Source organism: Rhinatrema bivittatum, chromosome 4 (genome assembly GCF_901001135.1).
Source record: "Rhinatrema bivittatum chromosome 4, aRhiBiv1.1, whole genome shotgun sequence".
Taxonomy (NCBI): Eukaryota; Metazoa; Chordata; class Amphibia; order Gymnophiona; family Rhinatrematidae; genus Rhinatrema; species Rhinatrema bivittatum.
Window position 1 is genome coordinate 101311967 of NC_042618.1, and position 24352 is coordinate 101336318.

The following is a 24352-nucleotide window of genomic DNA, read 5'->3' on the forward strand; positions in this document are numbered from 1 at the left end:
AAAATACTGTAGTTTGTACACTAACAAAACACACCTAAGCAACACGACTTTGTTTGTTTATTTATTTATTTAAAGAATTTATATACCGGGGTTCCTGTATAGTATACATATCACCCCGGTTTACAAGGAACCAAAACTATCGCTAAGGAACCGTAACTATCGCTTCATTTATGTACCTTCTTATAATTTAATTATTATAATTATTATATAATTTATTATATATAATTTATATATATATATATATATTTATATATATTTTATTATATATAATTTATATATAATTTATTATAATTATTATAATTATATTATAATTATTATAATTTAATACCTTCTTAAGGCTTCTCTTTTTCCAGCTGAACCAGCTTCCAAGTTCAAGGTCCTTGTTATTATGTAACTTTTTGCTTCTCTGCTCTTGTCTCTTACCACAAAATTTGCTCCTTATGTTATGTTACGTTATACTGATCTACCCCTGTTCGATGTAAACCGACCTGATATGGTATTCAACCTTGAAGGTCGGTATAGAAAAATGTTAAATAAATAAATAAATAAATTTAGCGGTTTACATTGAACATTTAACGGTTTACATTGAACATAGTTAATTTGAGAAAACATAATAAAACATAAATAAACATAAAATAGTTAATTTGAGAAAAGGTATATAATATGGTTAACCAGTTAATAACTAAAAGGCAGGTTAATAAGTACATAAGTAAGTAAATAACATTGAACTTGATAGAATCTGGTAACAGGATAAAATATAGTTTTACTTTTAAGCAGTAACAGATAACATGTAGATTATATACATTGTTAAAAACTGTTCTAATAAATCTAAGCATATCTATCTCACTTATCCTATAGTTATTATGAAACTTTGTACCGTAACATGCAGGCACCTGTCTAGTTGTTATACTAAACGCATTCAGCAACATTAATTTATGTGCCTCATGGTTAACCGTTGTGACGGCTCCTAGCTTAACGCCAGTATAGAAAAGAATTTAAATAAATAAATAAATAAACTAAGTTATTACTGCAACCACAATAAGAAAAGAGTAAACCTAGCCACAATATTTATTGAACAATGAGAAAAAGTAATGTTTTCTGTCACTTATGCTTTTTTGTTGTGCCAGTCTCTCTTGTTTGGTATTATACATATATACACACACACAAAAGAAGGATAACTTTCATACAAGTGAATGAAGTAATAATACCAAACAGGAGAGAGTCTGGCACAACAACAAAACATAAGTGACAGAAAATTAAAGTAAATATCAAATGTACGTCATAAGCGTCAAGTAAAAGAACTGCCCAAGTTCCCCGAGACCGGAATCCCATTTTCGCCTATCGGTAGGAACACGTCATTAGAACCCTTGTTGCAAGATACTTCATCATCCCACTCAATTGCTGCAGTCAAGTAATTTAGAGGTGACAGACAAGGGTTTTTCCCCTCTGGAGTAATCGAGAGAACCCCCTGTATCACCATCTTCATCATTGAGGCCAGAGATCAGCGATTTTTTTTTTTTTTTGGCCTTCTCCTAAATTTATTTATTTACTTAAAACATTTTACATAATTCCTACATATAACAAACCAGTTGTGCTAAGCAGGTTACAATACACACAATTTATAATCAAAATACATACTAGAAAAGAAGTTCCAAGATCTACAGCAATCCAATGCCACCTCAGCATTTGAATCCTGGGACCAAATTGTAAACAGTATTGCTGATAATCTCAGTCCTGTCCAGACTAAAACTTTCAACAGAGAGAAGATATCTTCCAAACAAACGAAACCTTGGTACAACGAAGAAGTAAAACGCGCCAAACAGCTCCTTAGAAAATCTGAGAAACAATGGCGTAAACGACAATCAGATGAATTCCTAGAAAAATATAAAACTCACTTAACAAAATACTGATCTATGACCAATAAAGCAAAAAGACTATTATGCTAAACAGATCCATGGAGCTATGTTCAACTCTAAACTACTCTAGGATATGATAAAACACCTAATTAAGGACCCGTCTTCCACAATCCACAGAAACTACAATGCCATATCCTTATAGACAAAATTAACCACTTCAAAAGCTCAATTCCCTGCAGCAGTAGCAACCAGTATCCCAAAAGGCATAATGAAGTGGTCCACATTCGAAAGAGTCACAAATTTTGAAATAACCCAAATAATCACAAAGATTAAACCTGCCATACACCCAAGAGACCCTATTCCTTCCAGTTCCTTGAAACAAATTCATGGGGTTATCACCCCTACAGTCACAACATTTAACTAAATCACTCTCACAGAAGGAATTGTTCCACGAGTGCTAAAACAAGCAGTAATAAAACCTGATCCCTGAAGACAAATCTGGAAGACTTGATGACTGGGGCAACTACCGCCCAATATCAGACTTGCCTTTTCTTGCAGTATTAACCCAGCTTGAAAATCATCTGGAAGATCAGAGCATACTACATCCAAACCAATATGGTTTCAGGAGACTCTGCTACTCTCTCTAACTGACTCGATCTTAGGAGGGTTTGATGCAGATAAATCATATTTTGGTGCTAATCGATCTGAAAGCCGCCTTTTGACACAGTTGATCATTCCCTGTCATCATATTAATATATTTTTAACTATTTCATTGTAAATAATCATTGGCAATTTCACAAAGAAGCAAAATTCTCCTCCTACCAGCTCATAAATAGGCACTTAAATGATGCCCCCAATAGATATGCCTCTTAGTTGTAAATAGTTTTGTACACAATGGAACATTGTAATTGTGTTTAAGCTCAAGTATCTGTATAATGAATTTATTTGCACTTGAGTTAACCTAATTGTTGATTTCAAATTCCGTCTGCTTGCTGTTACGCCATCAGTAGGTTTGACATCCCAAGAAGCTCATAGAAATCTCTCTTCCAGCTTGATGTCTGTTTTTTTGTTGTTTTTTTTTTTTGTCTGTGGCTTCCTTAACATCTTATATATAGCTGCTTCTATTCTAATCTGTTGCTGCTTTTCAGTAACTAATGCTAAAATAGGGATTTTAACCAGTAAACTCTCTCCAGATGAGATCAGAAAGCAGGCACAATACTTCTCATTTCTGGAAAGTTATTTGTATCTAAGAGTTACCCATCGAGGACTGATTATGTACATTCCTGCTTATGAATCCTGGCAACAGCTGTGTTTATACTTTAGGTTCAGGTCGTGGTACATAGGTCCGTGCTCGCTCCTTAGGGATGCTGAGCACTTGTTCAGATGCAAAAGCCATAGGTTGATTCACAGGGCTAGAGACTTGCTTCAGTAGTCTGTCTTATAGAAGTTAAAGATTTATAACATTTTGGTTTTGACAGGGTACACCTGGATTCAGTACAGCCCAGAAGTTAGATAAATTGGGAATGAGAGGATCCAGTACTTGTGAACTCATCTTTGAAGACTGCAAGATTCCCGGTGAGTGACCTCTCCCATGCCTGCTGCTTGGAAGTGGAGGATGTACTAGCACGCCTGAAGTCAGGTCCTGTTGGAAGGGGCTTGCTTGCTTACTGCGACTGTCTGGAGGTGAATGGTCTTGTGTATGCCTCACTCAAGGTGCTTTAGTGGCCATGGGATGTGTCCGCTTCATGGCCAAACCACACCAGTGGTTCCCAAACCTGGCCTGGAGGACCCCCAGCCAGTCAGGTTTTCAGGGTATCCACGATGAATATGGGGGGTCCTCCAGGCCAGGTTTGGGAACCTCTGCTCTGTGCTATTAACAATAGCATGATCTGGCCCAGAGTGGGCTCATTTGCACAATGTGACTGGTGTATCCATGGGTTACTAATGTTTGGGTATTTCGGGTTATGAGCGAACATGTTTGCAGTTTGGTCACAGTCTGTACAACCATAATAAGAAACTAAATAGTTCAGAAAAATAGATCTACGGGAGTCATATTTGTTTATGACCAGCTAGTAGAATTCAGCTTGTGCTTTCCTAGTGCCATGAAACATCAGTTGTAAGGTGTTTTATGAAAAGCATCCAGACTACTTCAGAATGTGATGGTGCAGGAATGAGGGGAGGTATTTTGTCCCCATCTCTGTAACATCTAGGGCTGCAAAGATGTGCGTAATTCAGACTGCAGGTGGGACTAGTTCTTTAATGAACTAGTCCCTTTCGGGCAGTAGTTTAAATATCTGGATTCAGAAGCCCGTGCCCTGATTCCCCTTAGAGTAATGACCTGACATTCTGTGCATTGTGGGCTGCGGAGTTGCTGTCGGATCCTTTTTTTTTGAGTGGCATCTTCATCTCCACCTTGATGGTGACAGTTTTTGGCACAGAGTGATAATGGCTGTTTTTGTTGTTTTCAGAGGAGAATGTGTTGGGCCAGCTGAGTAAAGGCGTCTATGTGCTGATGAGCGGTCTGGATCTGGAGAGGCTGGTACTGTCTGGTGGACCGTTGGGGTAAATGTGTTCTGACCAAAGTTCATCTGCAAGGCTTCTGTATTCCATCTCCCGACAAGAGATTTCTTGTGTCCAGCTTCAATGAGAGAATTCTTCCTGCCACTGCTCCAGGGCCTGCAAGGGAGCAAGATGCCTTCTTGGGGTCATGAACACGTTTTCCTTTCACTTTGTTCATGAATGTTCACAATGTTTGGGGAGAGTAAAGAATAAATTGGACCAAGAAGTTACCGGAGTCTTTTTATATATATATATATATATATATATATATTTATATTTAATTTAATTTCTAAAATTAATCTCCTGCCCACTCATTCATAACCCCCTCCCCCTACACACACACACATTTTCTTGCCAGGTTTTGCCATCTAATTTCTCTGTCTGTGTTTGTTCCTTAGAATTATGCAGTCTGTCATTGACCATGCTTTTCCATACCTGCATGTGAGAGAAGCATTTGGACAGAGAATTGGCTACTTCCAGGTGGGTAAATAAAAATCGCAAGAGTGGGGACCGGGAGGGAGGAATGGATTGAGAAGGCTTGAAGGTGGTAAGCAAGGCAGCAGCTGATTGGCAGAGGAGGAGGGAATTCACAGTGCAACGAGGAACAGGCAAAAGGTAAGGGAGAGTCTAAGGGGAGAAATTCGAAAGGGAGAGAAAAGCAGCTTTTGGGTGCAGGGGGGAAAAAGTGGAATTTGGAAAGGACAGCGTTGGGGACAAAAGCAGAACAATGAAGCTGCACGGGGAGAAATGGTAGAGTTAGGGGTAAGGGATGTGGTACGAGGGCACAGATGGAGAAAGGATTGGCGTTTGAAGGTGCCCCTGGCAGAAAGGATGGGATGCATCGGGGGGGAGAGAAGGGATGGAACAAGGAGGACATGGGAGGAGTGGAAGGATGAAGTAAGAGAAAGCCAAAGAGGAGTTGGGGCAAAGAAGCTACAGGGAGTAAAATGAAATTAGGGATGAGAGAGAAACTGATAATTAGATCAGGGAAATGGAGTTGTATTCATTACTCTATTTTTGTGGTGGTATTTTATAATTTGTTCTGGATAAATTGAAATGTATTTTAATAGGAACTGGAATTGACGTGATGTGAAATGGAGAGGGAGGGTTAACTTCACGTGATATCGTCTTGACTGTGTTTGGTGAAACGGTGATCAGCACATGGCTTGGGTAATTCTGTGCATCAGTTTACATGGCACAGTGCGTGGCTGGACTGCAAGAGCAGAATGGTAGTTAAACATTAATGGCAGGACCCATCCCGCGGCTCCTGCTATACCGACCGAATCCAGAGTTGATGAGGTGGTATACTGGGGATGTGGAGATGAAGCAGCACCTAGCAGACCCTCCTACTTCACATGTAGCTATAGTCACTTTCACTCGGGCTTCCAGCTGAACTTGGGCTCTATGTATCGTATTTTATCTTTGATTTTAATTCTACATCACTTTGAGAGTTTAAAAACTTTTAGCTGGAAAGTGATTTATAAATGTCTCTTTTTAAATAATAAATGCCTGTCTTAAATTGTGATTTGTCCTTTCTTTGCTAATATACGTAGCTGATGCAGGGTAAGATGGCTGATATGTACACACGGTTGATGGCGTGTCGGCAGTACGTGTATAATGTGGCGAAGGCCTGTGACCAAGGACACGTTAATAACAAGGTGAGTGGATGCTATCTTGTAATTTCCAGCTCACGTTGAACGTGATCTTCTGAGCCTGAATCGGAGGTAGAATCATTTTATTTATTTATTTTTAACCCTTGCAGAGGGCAGTGATGTGTGTCTTGTCTGTTTTTCACTCCTCTAGGACTGTGCAGGAGTAATTCTGTATTCCGCAGAATGTGCAACCCAGGTGGCTTTGGATGGAATTCAGTGTTTAGGTGAGAGCACAGGCTGTGAGAAGCAACATTGTTGTCATATCAAGGCCATGGAATAGTGTGTCAGTAGTTGCAACTTTGCTGAAAACTTAATTGTCTCCAAATAAGCTTGAGATGTACATAACCTTAAGATTACCTCTCCTCTCCTCCTCACAAAATGTCAAAAATTCAGGGTTCCCTTTGACTTTCCTATTGTGTAGCATGCGATGAAATGTGGAAATGGTCACCAGAGTCCGTGCTTTTTGTGAGGCTGGTTCTGTTCACGTAAGCTATTTAATTGAGCTGCTCTTCCTCCTGGAACTTGGGCAGCAGCTTCTACAAGGTGGAGATATACTCGAGCTATGTATCATACATCACCTGTTGTGCATTGTCAAGCACCCAGTTACAAGGAGCGTTGATCAAGGCCTCCTGTGGCCTGTACTGTATTTCAAGGATATTTTCCTTAATGGACAGACACATAGCTGTTGGTCAGTATGTGTATGAAAATATTTTCTGCTGCTGCTGCTGCTCATAGAAACATGACGGCTGAAAAAGAGTGGATGGCCCATCCTTCTAATTAATTTTAGCATTATAATTCTCATGACTAGATGAGAAGAGAGACTCTGAAAATGATCCTTGTAATTTTACAAAAGAACTAGGGAAATTGCCATGTGCTGTCTCCTACATGTAGTGCAGCTGTTTGACCTCCCAGATTTCACAAATGACCTCTGCTCTGCTTATGGCAGCTGTTGGAAGTAAGGAATAGATTTTTTAAAGGGATATAGGAGATCCAATTTTTTTTTGGGGGGGGGGGTCCCATCACACCATTTGAACTAACGTCTCTAGAAGTGGATATTGAAGACCCCCCATGCTGCTGTACGTGTAGAAGCGTGACTAAACCCACATCCTCTCTCCTCAGCTCTGGAACTCAGGGCTCGTTAGTTTCTCACTTTTTCTTGTGTTTGCAGGTGGAAATGGCTACATTAATGACTACCCTTTGGGCCGCTTCTTGCGTGACGCCAAGCTGTACGAGATTGGAGCAGGAACTAGTGAAGTGCGGAGACTTGTTATTGGTCGAGCTTTTAATGCTCTCTATAAATAACGTCCTCTGTGGAAAAGAAGCTCCCTCAGCACCACAAGGCCTTAAGCCCATGAATGGCGAACACATGAGGAATAAGTGAAGCAAACGGCACCACCACACCTTTCTCTCTCTCATCGTTTCAAATAGATGAATCTGCATTTTTAGCTGTCCTTCTGTTGTCAGGCAAACGAATGCATTGACTGGGCCAGGAAGGTGCACCTCATCTGATATAATTTGTCACAAATTGCTTTCAATTCAGCCGAAATTCACCAAATAAGAACAGAATCAGCTGCAATACAGTTACAGTTCAGATATGCAGCAGAAAAGTTCTTCCATTGTCAAAATTGTCGATCTATAGAAAAACGATTTTTTTTCTCACCCAATGAGCCAGAATCTGAGAAATCCAATTAGAAACACAAGAAGCCCAAGTTTCCAGGATAGACCAGTAGAGGGCAGACATAGACTACACAGACCTGCAGTGGCTTCTTGCAATCTGTAGTGTGTTTCAAGGATATTTTTCTTAATGCACATGCATAGCTGTTGATCACTTTGTGTATGAAATTAAAACCAGAGAATATAATAGGGTAATTATTGTTGTAGAATTCATTTGCATATTTTGATTACCTTTTCTCCTGAACCTCTGCCTGGGGATCTACAGTTTGGAAGTGAATTATTGCTGTATGAAGGAACTTAACTTCATTTCAGATTCTCATAGAAGTATCTATCTACTTCTAGTTTTCTTTGAGCTTGGTGAATCCTAACATAATAACCCTGAAACTGCTGCCATAATAATGCAAATGCCAGGCTGGTTATTATTCTAACAGCAGTTTGTGTGGTGCTTGATTGTGATGTTCACTCATTTTGTGATTTTCCTGAAAGAGGTTTTGACCATTTATGCACATGCCCTTCCCAGTCTACATCAGAAAATGGTGTTCATTGGTTTTCAAGACAAAAATGTTACAACGAAAAACTTTAGAAATATTTCAGACATATTTTGTGCTTGTCTGGCACTCAAACCCTTTTCAATGGGCCCTGGTGGAGATGAACCAGAGCTATGTTCCTGGTATTTTCATATTCCGTTGCTAAGCTTTGGAGGGGGTGAGTGAGAAATGTATGTATAAAAGTCGTCTTATGCACAGTAACACTTTGGAGCTATGAGCTTTACTCGTATGTTGTGACTGAATGCTCGCTTAGCAACTTGAAGCTTTAAAAAGTGCCAGTGAATAGAAAAGGATGTTCTTAGCTTTATTTGTGAATAGTACTCTTTACTGTCTGTAACCCCTTCTTCCCAGTCCTGGGGAGCAGCAGGCTAGCTTACCAAGGATGGGGTATTGCACAGTCTCTCAGGGTAAGGTGGGCTGGGGAGCAGAAACATCTTCAGGGGCCAAACCAGGCTAACGTGCGCTCAACAAAGCCCAGAAATTCCAGTGTCCACTCTTCACTTGTGCTGTAAAAAATAAAACATTTACTTTAGAAAACAGCAGTAGATAAAATTCTGGTTCAAATAACAGTCCATCTCCATAGTCACTTGACTTGCCATCTTGGTCAGAGCACAAAACAATCAGTCCAATATCTTCCACTTCCAGTTATTATTCTTTGATTCTTCTTTGCTATTCCCCCAGAACTTCTGTGGCTCTAGTTCATTTTCCCAGTCTCTCTTCACAACTTCATCTCAGGAGCAATTTCTCTGTTCTCCCACCTAAAAAAGGGTTTTCCCTTTTGGGACCCTTGGGGGGTGGGGGGGGGGGGAGACCCTGCTGTATCTCTTCCTTCCACAGAAGTCACAACAGTTCAGTACTGACACAACTGAAATAGCCTGAAATTCAGTCCTTGCACACCAGGAGCAACCTTTGGGCATGTACTGGTCCTGAGTTCTCCAGTGAAATAACAAATCCAGTACCTCTTCCTGTGGTCCCGCTGGCTCCCCCCCCCCCCCCCTCCCCACTTTCTTCTTACTCAGCACAGCCTTTTTTTTTTTACACAACTCTTCTCCAAGGACAAGCAGGATGGCAGTCCTCCCACATGGGTGACATCCGATGGAACTCGGCACAGAAAAAATGTCAAAAATTCTAGAACTTTGACTGAGCTTCTCTGAGCATGCCCGAGCATGCATTACATCACACGTCCAAGCAGGGTCCCTTCAGTTTTACTTTTTCTATGGAGCCCAAATTTTCCTCTTTTTCTCTTTTCTGCATATTTCAAAGTTGCACAGACTGGATTTATATATCATTGATACAGGGTCCCACGGTTTCCCTGTATAATCATCCCTAGGTAGAATTTTCAGTAGTTTACATTGCTTTCTTTCATGTTGAAAACCTTGGGTGGAAATGCGCTTGGTGCCTGCTGGCCATTGATGGTCGCTGCCATCAGTTTTGATTTTGCATCGCTTTTGTTTCGCATCACCATGTCATTGGGGTTCTAGATGTGCCCTCAATGCGTGAAGATCACGTCTCTCATAAATCCCCGTGATAGATGTTTCCTCTACTTGGGGGCATCACATTATGTCCAAAGTTGCCGAAGATAGAACAACTGTTCCGGCACTGGAAGACCCAATGCATCAACATTGAAGGACCTCAGAACCACACTGATGGCCATTGAGCTATCGACATCACCGGGGCCATCAGCTTCATCTGTGTTGATGGCCATTAGGGATTCTAGAGATGGGACAATCACCTGGCTCTCTCCCCAGTCAAAGATGGGATCAGGTTCCTTTTCTTCAACCTCTGTGATGGGGAAGGACTGAACCTTGAGGGAAGCCAAAGAAGCGTTATCCCTATCGATGCACTGTGCCAGGCATGGGGATGCTCTGGCTTTTGCCAAGAAGCCCCCAAAGCAACCCTGTGGTGAGGATGGCCAATCCTGTTCAGTTCCCAGGGGTTTGTTACTGCCCCCAGTGGTCCAGGTGTAGGCCACCAATCCTCTCTGTTCCAAAGAGGATCTGGTCATCCTCCTGGCTTCCAGTCAGTGTTGACAACAGCAATCTTCGAGGAGGAGCTGTAAAAATGAGTCCAGCTCACCATGAAGATGGCGCTGCAGGGTCTTTGTGTTGGAACACCAATGGAAACGGGACTGGCACCATCGCTCTTTGAGCTGCTACTCTGTTTCTTGCAGGCACTCATCCGTGCTCTACCGACGCAGTCTCCAGTGTCGATAGGCACTGCAGCATTTTTGCCGATGGAGCATCTACACCACTGCCTGCCAAAGGAATGTTTTGTCCACAGTTCCTTGGAGGAAGAAGCTCCCCCAAGGATGGGGGGATGCCTCGGGGACCCAGCCCACCTGGCCAGCTGCTTTTAGTATCCGTAGCACTAGCTGATAAACAAGCGCCATGGGATAAGGACCCCGTTTACCACTTGGGGGAGGCTCTTCAGAGGCTTTGGAAGACGAAGCATCAGATGGCCTTCTTCCAACCCTTCCCCTCCTGTTGGCAGAAGGAAGTCTCCCCTGGAAGACTTAACCTTTGCAGATTTTGTCTGGTTGATGGCTGAGGCCATCCCCTTTACTTTACATGCAGAAGAGGATATTTGGCACAAGATGCTCAATATCCTATTAATACTGCTACTACTACTACTTAACATTTCTATAGCACATCCAGTACAAGGAGCTTCCAAAGGAGATTGTGGCAGTCCCAGTACATGATATCCTTAGAGAGTTACTGATGAGGATGTGGGAGAACACTGTCTCGGTGGCTCCTATCAATAAGAAGGCGGATGTGGTGTACCTCTTCCTGAAGGATTTGATAGGCACAATATACCTCTTCCCAGATTCAATAAGCATCAATTGCCACACTAATAGTTTGTGGTTGAATCCGCTCTCAAAAAGGCCAAGTGCTGAGGGCTTCTGGCAATGACATAACGCTGAGCAGGAGTCAGTGAGGTCTGCTAGAGCTTATGGAGTATTTCATTTAAATCTGTGTATGGTAAAGCTGAACACTCCTCAATTGAAGATGAATGAAACCACAAGCCTCGATAGATAATTTTGGGTTCAAGAAGACTAACTATACCATGAGCAGAGCTAAAAGACAAGTGCAGAGGACAAAATGGCCGCTGAGAGTAGCACTGCAAGAGACAGCCTATCTGAGTCCATGATTTGAGAGCTGAATCATTCAGTATCTGCAGCTATAAAAGATCAATTGCTAAAACTGCAGTTCTCAGTGGATGAGTTACAAGATAAAGTTGATAATTTCAATGCTTCTGTTTCTACCTTGATGCAGTCTGTATCTCCCCATGAGGAGCTCTTGGATGTGTTAACATCCATGGTGGATCAATTGCACACATGAAATGACAACTTGGAAAGCAGACTTGAGGAGCTAGAAAACAGAAGTCAGCAAAATAATCTTTGAATTGTGGGAGTGCTAGAAGCAATCCAGGGTGAAGCTCTCTTAACATTCATGGCTTCCTGGCTTCCCGAGGCTCTTGGAATTCTAGTGATCAGCCTATTATTGTGGAGCATGCACATCATCTTGTGGCAATAGCCCCATGCTAACCAAGCCGAACCAAGTGATAGTAAAATATCTGAGCTTCCTTGACAAAACTAAAATCCTTGCTGCCTTTCGCAATCTATAAAAACTGAAATATGAAAATAGCAAGTTGCTAACTTTTGCTTATTTTTCTGCCAAAGTCATGGCTTCCTATAAAGAAATGTCGCCCTATTGCACACAGCTACATATCAAAGGGGTAAAATTTTCATTGCAGTTGCTGGCGAAGCTCAAGGTATTTCATAACTGAGTTTTCACTGAGCGCAAGGAAGCTAAAGCGTATATTGACCAACTATGAAGTTCTTCAAGATAAGTGAGGATTTTGTAACCTTCCTTTATATTATGACTACAAGGGGTCAGATTTGTTTTTTTTGAGGCCATAGCAGGAAACGGCATCAAGGTAGAGGCCAGGGAAGAGAGAGATCTTTCATTTTTACTTTATACTTTCTCATGGGTGCTGGGCTTTACTTATGGCTTGGCAAATTGGACTGATTGGATTGTGCTTGGTTCTTGGGAATTAGCAACATAATATTTTAGTTGTCATTGATCAATGAAACCGCTTGTGTGAGGAATTACTTCATCATTCAGCTCTCACCTAGCTGATCAAAGAATGAGAGCTAGGCAAAGAAGTCTTATAAATTTCTGACCCCTGAGTTTTCAGATATTTCACTGTTTTGGCTAAGGTCATATCAGTTGCTTTTCTCTATGGGCACTGGGAAATCCTTATGGATGAAGGGATCATATATATCGCATGATGAGGCTGGAAGTAAAGAAAATTCTTCATTGTTGACAGGGATGGTCTTCCCTATGAGGGGAAAGACTGGTTCAGTGATGATGAGTTTGAATTTGGTATGCATGTGGAATGTGAAGACTGCGATGTTGGTGGTATATTATGTGTATGAATGAGACAAATATCTTGGGTATGCTCGAGGGTGTGCGGAATGCAAAGTAAATTGTTGCTCAGAATTTAATTTATACGGGCCAATTATTAGTAGAGGGGGAGGTTCTGGCTGAGAGAGACCGCCTCTCAATGTTTCCAAGGGTAATTCTGTCGGATTTATCTCTTCTACTGAATGGTGGATATAAATGTGTGTTCCCTGAACACTGATGGGCTGCATTCCCCAATAAAAAGAAAAAAATATTAGCTTTTTTTTCCCCTCAAACATAAAGCTTATATTGCTTTCATACAGGAAGCACATGTAGGAGACTCAGAACACCCGAAACTATGGAGAAAAGTGGGTTGGGTAATGCTATTACTCTTCTTTTACTGATAGGCAACAAGGAGTGGCTATTCTTACCCATAAAAATAGTAATTTTCAGCTGGATAAACTAATCTCAGACCTTAATGCTCAGTGCATCATAATATTTGGATAATTTTGTGGCTTCAATATAGCTTTAGTTAATGTATATGCTCCAAATTGTTGTTCTCATTGATTTTTTTTAACAAATATATTAGCAAAATTACTGGCTAATTATGAGTATACCTTGATTATAGGTGGGGATTTCATTATCACAGCAACCCTTTAATTGCTTGTAGACCAGCTCAATCTCCCAGGAAAAATCTAAATCACATAGGGATAGGATTTTTATTCCAATATTTACATTTATTGTATGTATTAGACCAATAAAAGGGATTTGATAAGTTTGGAGGTAAATCTTATAAGTAGACAAAATGGTCAGACAGATGATGAAATACTAAGAGAAATTAGGGAAGCTAACCAATTTGGCAGTGCAATAATAATAGGAGATTTCAATTACCCCGATATTAACTGGGTAAATGTAAGATCAGGACTTGCTAGAGACAAAGTTCCTGTATGTAATAAATGACTGCTTCATGGAGCAATTGGTTCAGGAACCAACAAGAGAGGGAGCTATTTTAGATTTAATTCTTAGTGGAATGCAGGATTTGGTGAGAGAAGTAACGGTTATGTAGCAACTTGGCAATAGTGATCATAACATCAAATTTAAACTAATAACTGGAAGGGGGACAATAAGTAAATCTACAGCTCTAACACTAAACTTTCAAAAGGGAAATTTTGATAAAATGAGGAAAATAGAAAAAAAACTGAAAGGTGCAGCTGCAAAGGTTAAGTGTTCAACAGGCATGGACATTGTTTAAAAATACAATCCTAGATGCATAGTCCAAATGTATTCCACGCATTAAGAAAAGTGGAAGGAAGGCAAAACTATTACCGTCATGGTTAAAAGTTGAGGTGAAAGAGGCTATTTTAGCCAAAAAAAAATCCTTCAAAAATTGGAAAAAGGATCCATATGAAAAAAATAGGATAAAACATAAGCATTGTCAAGTTAAGTGTAAAACATTGATAAGACAGGTGAAGAGAGAATTTGAAAAGAAGTTGGCCATAGAGGCAAAAAACTCATAATAAAAACTTTTTAAAATATATCCGAAGCAAGAAACCTGTGAGAGTCGGTTGGACCATTAGATGACCGAGGGATTAAAGGGGTTCTTAAGGAAGGTAAGGCCATTGCAGAAAGATTAAATGAATTCTTTGCTTCCATGTTTACTAATGAGGATGTTGGGGAGATACCAGTTCCGGAAATGGTTTTCAAAGTTGATGAGTCAGACAAACTGAACCAAATCACTGTGAACCAGGAAGATGTAGTAGGCCAGATTGACAAACTAAAGAGTAGCAAATCACCTGGACCGGATGGTATGCATGCTTAGGGTACTGAAGGAACTCAAAAATGAAATTTCTGATCTATTAGTTAAAATTTGTAACCTATCATTAAAATCATCCATTGTACCTGAAGACTGGAGGACGGCCAACGTAACCCCAATATTAAATGGCTCCAGGGGCAATCCGGGTAACTATAGACCAGTGAGCCTGACTTCAGTGACGGGAAAAATAGTGGAAACTATTCTAAAGATCAAAATCGTAGCACATATAGAAAGACATGGTTTAATGGAACACAGTCAACATGGATTTACCCAAGGGAAGTCTTGCCTAACAAATCTGCTTCATTTTTTTGAAGGAGTTAATAAACACGGATAAAGGTGAACCGGTAGATGGTAGTGTATTTGGATTTTCAGAAGGCGTTTGACAAAGTCCCTCATGAGAGGCTTCTAAGAAAACTAAAAAGTCATGGAATAGGAGGCGATGTCCTTTCTGATTACAAACTGGTTAAAAGATAGGAAACAGAGTAGGAATAAATGGTCTATTTTCTCAGTGGAAAAGGGGTAAACAGTGGAGTGCCTCAGGGATCTGGTCTTGGACTGGTGCTTTTCAGTATATTATATAAATGATCTGGAAAGGAATACAACGAGTGAGGTATCAAATTTGCGATGATACAAAATTATTCAGAGTAGTTAAATCACAAGCGGATTGTGATACATTACAGGAAGACCTTGCAAGACTGGAAGATTGGGCATCCAAATGGCAGACGAAATTTAATGTGGACAAGTGCAAGGTGTTTCATATAGTTTCATATAGGGAGAAATAACCATTGCTGTAGTTACACAATGTTAGGTTCCAAATACACTACCATCTACCGGTTCACTTAGGGGCGGATTTTCAGAGCCCTGCTCGCGTAAATCCGCCCAAAACCGGGCGGATTTACGCGAGCAGGGCCCTGCGCGCCGGGAAGCCTATTTTACATAGGCCTCCCGGCGCGCGCAGAGCCCCGGGACTCGCGTAAGTCCCGGGGTTCTCGGAGGGGGGCGTGTCGGGGGCGGGCCCGGTCGTCGCGGCGTTTCGGGGGCGTGTCGGCAGCGTTTTGGGGGCGGGTACGGGGGCGTGGCTACGGCCCGGGGGCGTGGCCGCGCCCTCCGTACCCGCCCCCAGGTCGCGGCCCAGCGCGCAGGAGTCCCGCTCGCGCGCGGGGATTTACGCCTCCCTCCGGGAGGCGTAAATCCCCCGACAAAGGTAGGATGGGGGTTTAGACAGGGCCGGGCGGGTGGGTTAGGTAGGGGAAGGGAGGGGAAGGTGAGGGGAGGGCAAAGGAAAGTTCCCTTCTAGGCCGCTCCGATTTCGGAGCGGCCTAGGAGGGAACGGGGGTAGGCTGCGCGGCTCGGCGCGCGCAGGCTATACGAAATCGATAGCCTTGCGCGCGCCGATCCAGGATTTTAGCCGATACGCGCGACTACGCGCGTATCTACTAAAATCCAGCGTACTTTTGTTTGCGCCTGGAGCGCAAACAAAAGTAGGCTATTCGCGCTCGTCTGAAAATCTACCCCTTAGAGAATAGCCACTGCCATTAGCAATGGTTACATGGAATAGACTTAGTTTTTGGGTACTTGCCAGGTTCTTATGGCCTGGATTGGCCACTGTTGGAAACAGGATGCTGGGCTTGATGGACCCTTGGTCTGACCCAGTATGGCATTTTCTTATGTTCTTATATTAGGAACTACCACCCAGGAAAAATATCTAGGCATCATATAGTGGATAATGGTTTAACATTGCCGGCTCAGTGTGCTGCAGCAGTCAAAAAAGCAAACAGAATGTTAGGAATTATTAGGAAGGGAATGGTTAGTAAAATGGAAAATGTCATAATGCCTCTATCGCTCCATGGTGAGACCGCACTTTGAATACTGTGTACAATTCTGGTCGCCGCATGCGATGGAGAAGGTACAGAGAAGGGCAACCAAAATGATAAAGGAGATGGAACAGCTCCCCTATGAGGAAAGACTAAAGAGGTTAGGACTTTTCAGCTTGGAGAAGAGACGGCTGAGGGGGGATATGATAGACGTCTTTAAGATCATGAGAGGTCTTGAATGAGTAGATGTAAATCTGTTATTTACACTTTTGGATAATAGAAGGACTAGGGGGCATTTCATGAAGCTGGCAAGTAGCACATTTTAAGACCAGAAGATGTGGTTAGTGCAGTTAGTGTATCTGGGTTCAAAAAAGGTTTGGATAAGTTCTTGGAGCAGAAATCCATTAACTGCTATTAATCAAGTTTACTTAGGGAATAGCCACTGCTATTAATTGCATCAGTAGATTGGGATCTTCTTGGTGTTTGGGTAATTGCCAGGTTCTTGTGGTCTGGTTTTGGCCTCTGTTGGAAACAGGTTGCTGGGCTTGATGGACCCTTGGTCTGACCCAGCATGGTAATTTCTTATGTTCTTAGGTTAAAGAGCTTTATTCCATTCCAGATTCCCAATTTTTTGCCTTCAAGCGAGACATTATGTTGATTTTGCTAATGGGGGACCTTACTAATATCTATTTTACAAATGAAGAAGAAATCTTTCAGGAAACTATTTCTAAATTTAACAAAATTGGGATCTGGTATTTAATGCTTAAGTAACAATTGTCCCACTGACATTCGTTTAAGTTAGCAGAAACATGAAATAGTGATCTGGGGTTGAATCTGGGTGAAGAAGAAATAGAGGTCTTTGGCTTCAATTTCAGTTACTGCTTCCTGCTAATTTATGGGAAATTCAATTTAAATATATCTGTTGTATATATATAACTAGGGATAAAGGGGTCACAAGCTATGGAATTCTGAGCTTTGTGTCGGTGGCACATTCTGTCATATGTTCATTGGTTGTCATAAGCTACAGTCATTTTGGAGTCAGATAATTGAATTTTTTGAAACCATATTGGATTGTTCTGTTATGGTCTGAGATTAATTTACTTTTATTTGAAAGATCGTTAAAATTACCCACAGGTGGGAAAACAAAATTTGTGAGTGTTGCAATTGTATTGCCTAGAAAAGCTGTCCTGACACACTGGAACAATGAACAAGTGTCCACTTTTAATTATTGGAAAGAATTGATGAAGGAATATCTTCATTGGAATTATTGTGTCAAAAAGATCTTACTAATACATAAAGCCATTATGCAGTTAAGGGGATATTTTTGTCTGTGGAAAAGATTGGCCCTTAAGGCAAACGAAGCAATGACTGAGGAAAAGTTACATTTTTTAATTTTGTATATTCGATTGCCCTACAAACTCGTTTCTTGGTGGTGCTTGGATGACTGGTGTGAGTGTATGTGTCTTTAGAGAGTGGGTTAATATGGAAAAAGTGACATTGTGATCTTTGGGCAAGTTGTCAAGCTTTTGGATATGTTGTTTTTCTGTGTGGCTAACAGTGTTATATGTAACCAACAAACAGATTATATAAAAAAAAAAAAAAAGGCCAAATGCCTTTGGACCCACTCTTCTGTGCCCCCTGAGAGGACTCAGAGGGCCAAGGATATTCTTGGGAGGATGATGTTTCAGGGAGCAATGATCATTGCGTGCATAGCAGCCTAACCGTTCTTCATGGGCCGGTATATGTGGGACATCCTCAACCAGGTGCAAGAGATGGCCGAGTAGCTTCCTCAACAGTAGCATGACACCCTCCAGTCACTGCTCCAAAAAGGTCTGGAGTGCAGAAAACCCGGGGTGCATTCAACCTATGATGTTTTCAAGGTAGCATTGCGAGTGTCTACTGCAGGAATCGGTACCCACAGACTTGCCTGGTTGCGGGTCTCTGAGCCAGAGGTGCAGGAATGACTTGCTGATGGGCCGGCCACAGGAGAGAATCTCTTCGGAAATTGGGTGAAGGATGCGGTGGTACAGATTCGTGATCACTGTGTGATGCACCAGCAGCTCTCTGCTAGCACCCAAGACCCGGCCTCCTCATCTAGGAGGGCTCAGAGTCAAGGAAGGTTATCTTCCCCCCCAAAGAAGGCACTATCTTCTACCATCTTGGTCCTGACAGCAACAGTCAATAAAGGGGCTCCTAAACCACAGCCAGCATCTTAGCTCCTGGGATGGGGTTTTGACTGGATAGGAGAATGTAGCCACTGTCCCGGTACCCGTGTTGGGAGACCCCCCCCCCCGCTCAGGGGCAGGCAGTGGTTCTTTGTGAACTGGTGGCCCAGTGTAACCTCAGAACAGTGGGGCCACGGTATTGTCTGCAAAGGGTACAAATTAAATCGCCCCTGAGCCCCTCTTAGGGGCTCATAGCTCATCAGGAGGTACATTCATCAGAACTCTCCTCTCTTAATAGCCAGAGTGGTCGAGCCCATTCCACAAGGGCAAAGAGGGTGGGGATTCTTCTCCTTCCTGATTCCAAAGAAAACTGGGGAAATATACCCCATCCTTGATTTAAGGACCTTGAACAAATTTCAAAAAGGAGAAAAGATAAAGATGAATTTCCCTGGGCATCTTGCTCCCTTTTCTATAAAAAGGGAACTGACTATGCTATCTCAGTCTAAAGATGCCTATCCGCACATTGAGCTCTTCCTCAATCACTGGAAGTATCTCAGATTTGTAGTGGGGGAACTAACATTTTCAGTAACATGTCCTGATATTTGGGCTGACATGTCCCCCACCCCCACACACAGATCTTCACAAAATGCTTAGCCATAGTGATGCACATCTTAGCAGCCTGGGAGGGTACCTATTACTTCTGGGGAATTCTGCACAACTGCACAGCGCAGAATTCCCCTCTTGCGCAGAATTTGGAGAGTCCATTCCACTCATGGCAAAGATCTGATAGTCACTGGCCGCAGGTTTAGCACATCCTGCTTGCGGTGAAGATGAAGATCTGCCAGGCCTGGTGGCCACAAGCAGAGTCCACCCCGCTCATGAAGAAGATCCGGTAGTGCCAGCGACCGCAAATGGAGCTTATCTCGCTCACTGTGAAGATCTGATAGGATCGGCAGCCACCAGTGGTGGCCATCCTGCTCACAGAGAAGATGAAGACCTGGCAGCTGCGAGCAAAGCCCATCCCACTCGCAGCGAAGATATGACACATTCAGGATGAGAGGCCTGGTGTGAGAGAAACTGTGTGAAAGTTTGTGGGTTTTATGTGAGAGAGAGGGAGCCTGTATGAGGATGCATGGGTGTTTTCACAAGAAAGAGAGAAGGAGCCTGTGTAAGAGTGAATGCTATGGGTGTGTGTGAATATGAGGGGAGATTGTGAGAGATTGGAAGCTGGTCTGTATATGAGGGAATGACTGCATGTTTGTGAGACAAGAGCGTGTGTGTGTGTGTGTGTGTGTGTGTGTGTGAGAGAGAGAGAGAAGGGAACCTGTGTGAAGGGGTGGGTGTGCATGAGAAAGAGGGAGCTTGTATGAGAGAGGGAGTATGAGAGAGGGGTGAAACTCTGGGAGTGAAGGGCTGAGGAGTGAAGAGAGAGTGGAAGGGCTTATTCCTAGAGGGGAAGGAAAGATATAGTGGTGGGTGGAGGAGTTGGGGTCTGAGAGGGCAACATGAAAGGAGTCTGGCCAGTGGCATAGGGAGAGAGGGAAGAAGGGACAGTGTACTTCTAGGGCAATTCTGCTCAAACTATTTATAAAAACTTTTTATTCCATTTGAAATTAATTACTCAAAAATTGATTTATATTGTTATTTTGATCACTATAAAGTATGCAGAATTTTAAATTTTTGTGTGCATAATTCCTCTAGCAGTAACATGTTTCCTTAGTGGGACAATTGGCTGAGCAAGAGCACGTCTCGGACAGGGGTTTGAAGAGTCCATATGCTGAAATCTCTAAGATTCGTCAACTACCCAAAGTCTTAGCCCATCACCTCAATTGGACTTCATCCGAGCTCTGTTAGACATTGGGTCAGGCCAAGGCCTTCTTGCCACAGCAGAGGGCTATCAACTTGATGACCATTGTGCTAGAGATCCAATTGAGCTAGCAGACAGCAGCCTGGCACAGGTTGAGGCTGTTGGGCCACATGGCCGCAACTGTGCATGTTACTCCCATGGCACGCTTGTTCATGAGAAGAGCTTAATGGAACCTGAGGTTCCAGTGGCTAGAGGCCACTCAGGATCTTTGGGACTGTATCTGTCACTCCAAGCAGACTCTTTGTCCTGGTGCCAAGAAATTTCAAGTTTAGTGTAAGGTTTCCTTACAAACTACTCTGATGCAAATTGTTCTGACAATGGATGTGTCCACTCTGGGACAGGGAACACATAGATGGGCTCAGTAGCCAAGGCCTTTGATTTGCCCAGGAAAGTCTGCATCAACTCAACTTCCTGGAACTCTAGGTGATACAGTGTGAACTATATGCTTTCAGAAATCAGCTATTCAACAAACTTGTGTTGATCCAGATGGACAATCAAATGGTGATGTACTACATCAACAAGCAGAGAGGTACAGGCTCATACCTCCTGTGGCAAAAGGCAACCTAGATTTGGCCATGGGTCCTTTCTCATGGAATGGTGCTCAAGGCTATGTATCTGGCCGGTCTGGAGAATGGGATGATGGGGCAGACTGAGGCGATCCTTCAGACCCCACAAATGGTCCCTAAACCAAGGAGTAGCTAATCGGATCATCTTCCTCTGGGGAACCCTGGAGGTGCATCTGTTCGTGACCCCTTGAAATAGGAAGATCCCTCTCTTCTGTTTTACCTACAGGACATAAGGCAAGCTAGCCTCAGATGCTTTTTTCGTCCACCATTGGGACCAGGGTCTTCTATATGCATAGCCTCCAGTTCCACTGGTAGCAAAGACTTTGTTGAAGCACTGGGATCTGAAAAGGACTATGATCCTCATAGCCCAAGACACATTTGGTTTCCGCTTCTTCGGGATTTATCCATACAGAAACCGATCAGACTGGGGACTTCCCCAGCTCTCATCGAGCAGGATCAGGGTAGGTTGTGGCATCCTAATCTCCTCCAGGCCTTCTCGCTCATAACTTGGATGTTGAGAAGCTGATCCTCCACCCCCTCAACCCATGGGAGAAACTTTTGACCTATAAAAACATCTTCTCAGGGGCAAAGGCTATCATATACTCCTCTCATACTAGCCATTTCCCCCAAGTGCCCTTTGCCTAATATTGCCCAACACAAAATGTTCTCCATTGTAAAGTATAGCAATGTACTTTTAACCTCTCAAATTAAACCTAAATCCTTTGAAAGCATTGCCCTTGTAGAGTACAGAGATGATATACCAGCTAGTAACCCAGTAGGGTTACATGTACAATAATGGTGGTGACTGCTAAAACTGTATCAGAAGTCACCATCTTATGTTGTAACTTGTTTTATTCATAGCTTTCTGGTTTCTCACTGTAGCTTGGTCACATCTAGTAGATGATATGAAACTCCAAGGGGGGACAACTCAGAACCAATTTTCACAGAGTGGGTGGGTTAACCTGCATGGAGCAACTGTTACTACCAAAAGCAACTTGCTTGGCAGACTGGATGAACCGTTTAGTCTTTATCTGCTGTCCTTTTCGTAAGCCTGGATTTGTTAGTAGGCACACTAGGGCAGCAGGCTGGCTGAAGAAGAATTGCTGCCTTTCAGCTGTGCTGAATCTCTAGGAGGGAACAGACCTCTGTTTCCTGATCCAGTCCCTCCCCTCCAAGTAGCATGCAGGAAACAAGAGAGCCTGCAGCAGACAAAGCAAAGGGGAGTCATGTTGGGGAGATTAGGAGAAGCTGAGTAGAGATCGTTTGGAGGGTGGGAAGAGAGGTTGGGAGATGAGGGGTATTGGCTGGGGGTTGTATGTCTGTGTATGAGAGAGAGGGGACCAATGGTAGGGAAGGTTTGTGTGTATGGCATATTGGGTAGGATGTTAGGGGATGCATGGAGGAGCAGAACAGAAGCATGACAGGGACATCTCCCTCCTCACTTTCCCACCCACTGCAATTCAAATAGTTTCTCCCTTAAGCTTGGGTTCTCTCTCCCAGATCCTTGAAATTCCCTTCCTTCCTTCTCCCTAGATCCTAGAAACCAATCCTCAACACTTCCTGCTCTCTCCTCCCCTTCCTCACTTGAAGAACCTCCCTCTCTCCCTCCTTGTCCCCATCCAAGGATGCTAATCCCCATTCTCCATCTTCCCCATTCCTACTTCTCTTTCCTTCTCACTCTCCTCCCCTTTCTCCTGAATCTCTTCCCTTCCTGTCCCCTTCTCTGACATCTGCTACCTGTATTGAAACTTGAGATCACGTTTCTTCACCCAATAAAAATAAATTATACTAATAATTATAGTGTAAAACTGTTAATTTTATAATATAATATAAAAGATGGAAATGTTGGCCAATTTGCTTCAGTATTTTTAATTTTTGTCCTAGAATCTACCACGGAGCTGGCACAGGAAACTAGAGGACTGGGCCTTAGTTCTGCTTCTTCTTGTCCAAATGTGGGGGAAAGAAGGGGATGACAGCACCAACAGTGCCTAGGGCTGCCAGAATCCTACTGCCTTTGCTATATTACTATAACCTAGTAAAAAAACACAGTTGGCCTCTGCAGTTCTCCTCATCCTTACTCTAAAGATGGATGGATTTAATTAATATTCTGCTTTTTTAGGCCCTTCAAAGTGGATTATATTCATGTACTGTAGGTGTTTCTCTGTTCGCAGAGGGGTCACAATCTTAAATTTGTAGCTGAGGCAATAGGAGGGTGAAGTGACTTGACACAAGGATCAGCACTGGGATTTGAACCCCCAACTTACCTGGTTTGTAGCCTGCTGGTCTAACCACTAAGCTACTCCACCACGCCCAGCTCCTACCCTTAAAAGCTTGACTGCTTGTTAGTTTTTGTGTGCTTCATTATTGGCTCTCTGCCTGAGTACTTGACCATACAAAATGGCAGAGAGGTTCATTTTCAAGGGGTTAGGTGCCTAAAATGAGAGTCTGGATGCTGGGCCAGTAGGGGGTATGCCTGTGTCCTCCTGCAGACTCGGTATTGGAGCTTTTGGGGAGTTCTGGTTAGTAAAAGGGGGGTGGGTTAGGGGGTATTTTATGGTTTTAAGATTGGGAGGATAGCAGTGAAGGGATCACAGGGATGTTGTGAGAGGGAGCTGCATTTTGTTGGAGATGGGGCAGGTGCAAAAGAGGTAATTGCAAGGCTGTTGGGGAAAGTGTGGTAGAGGGAGATGCTTTTTGTTGAAGAGTGAGCTGTGGCCATATGTACTTTTCAGAAGTACATACATGCCACTAACCCTTTGCACCACCCTGTTAACACAAAGAGCATGTAGCCTTGCCGGCAGATCTCATAGGCTCTCCTGTCTCATGAGGCTGAACAGGTTAGGGCTCTTCAACCTGGAGAAGAGATGGCTGAGAGACGATGTGATTGGGATCTGCAAAACCATAATGAGAGTGGAACAGGTAAACAGGCACTGGTTCTTTATCCTTTTAGCTTGTACTAGGACTAGGCGACACTCCATGAACCTAATAAATAGTGCATTTAAAACAAATTGGAAAAAGTATTTTTTCATTCAGCGCACAGTTAGCATGGAATTTGTCAGGACAAGATATAGTGAAAGCAGCTAGCATAGCTGGGTTCAAAAAGGGTTTATAGAAGGTCCTGGCGAAAAAGTCCACAGCTTATTATCAGCCATGTAAACTTGGAAAAGTCACTGCTTATGTGCTAGAAGGACTGGACCTATTTTGTGGGATCCTGCTGGGTGCTTGTGACCTGGATCAATGTCTTAGGTTGCTGCCTAAGTGCTGCACAACCCCCTGGCAATTTCTGGGATATACTGCTTAGAGCCAGCCATGGGCAGTAAAAACAACTTTATTCCAGTCATCGGTGTTCACTATACACATGACAATTTCAATTCCTTTCCTGAGACACCAGAAACACTCTAGTAAGGTACATGGCAAGTAGCTGTGGGCCAGTCC

The 24352-nt window shown here is 42.8% G+C and overlaps 1 protein-coding gene across 1 annotated transcript in view; it reads left to right on the plus strand.

The window, feature by feature from the left end:
- Window positions 1–7936, plus strand: part of IVD (isovaleryl-CoA dehydrogenase) — a 53205-nt gene extending 45269 nt beyond the window's left edge. Inside the window, exons 7-12 of the mRNA XM_029598539.1 lie at window positions 3335–3431; window positions 4325–4418; window positions 4814–4895; window positions 5969–6073; window positions 6219–6291; window positions 7236–7936. Of these exons, the coding sequence (XP_029454399.1) occupies window positions 3335–3431; window positions 4325–4418; window positions 4814–4895; window positions 5969–6073; window positions 6219–6291; window positions 7236–7369 (585 nt within the window). The 3' untranslated portion in view covers window positions 7370–7936. The remainder of the gene's footprint in view (window positions 1–3334; window positions 3432–4324; window positions 4419–4813; window positions 4896–5968; window positions 6074–6218; window positions 6292–7235) is intronic.
- The last annotated feature ends 16416 nt before the right edge of the window (window positions 7937–24352 follow it).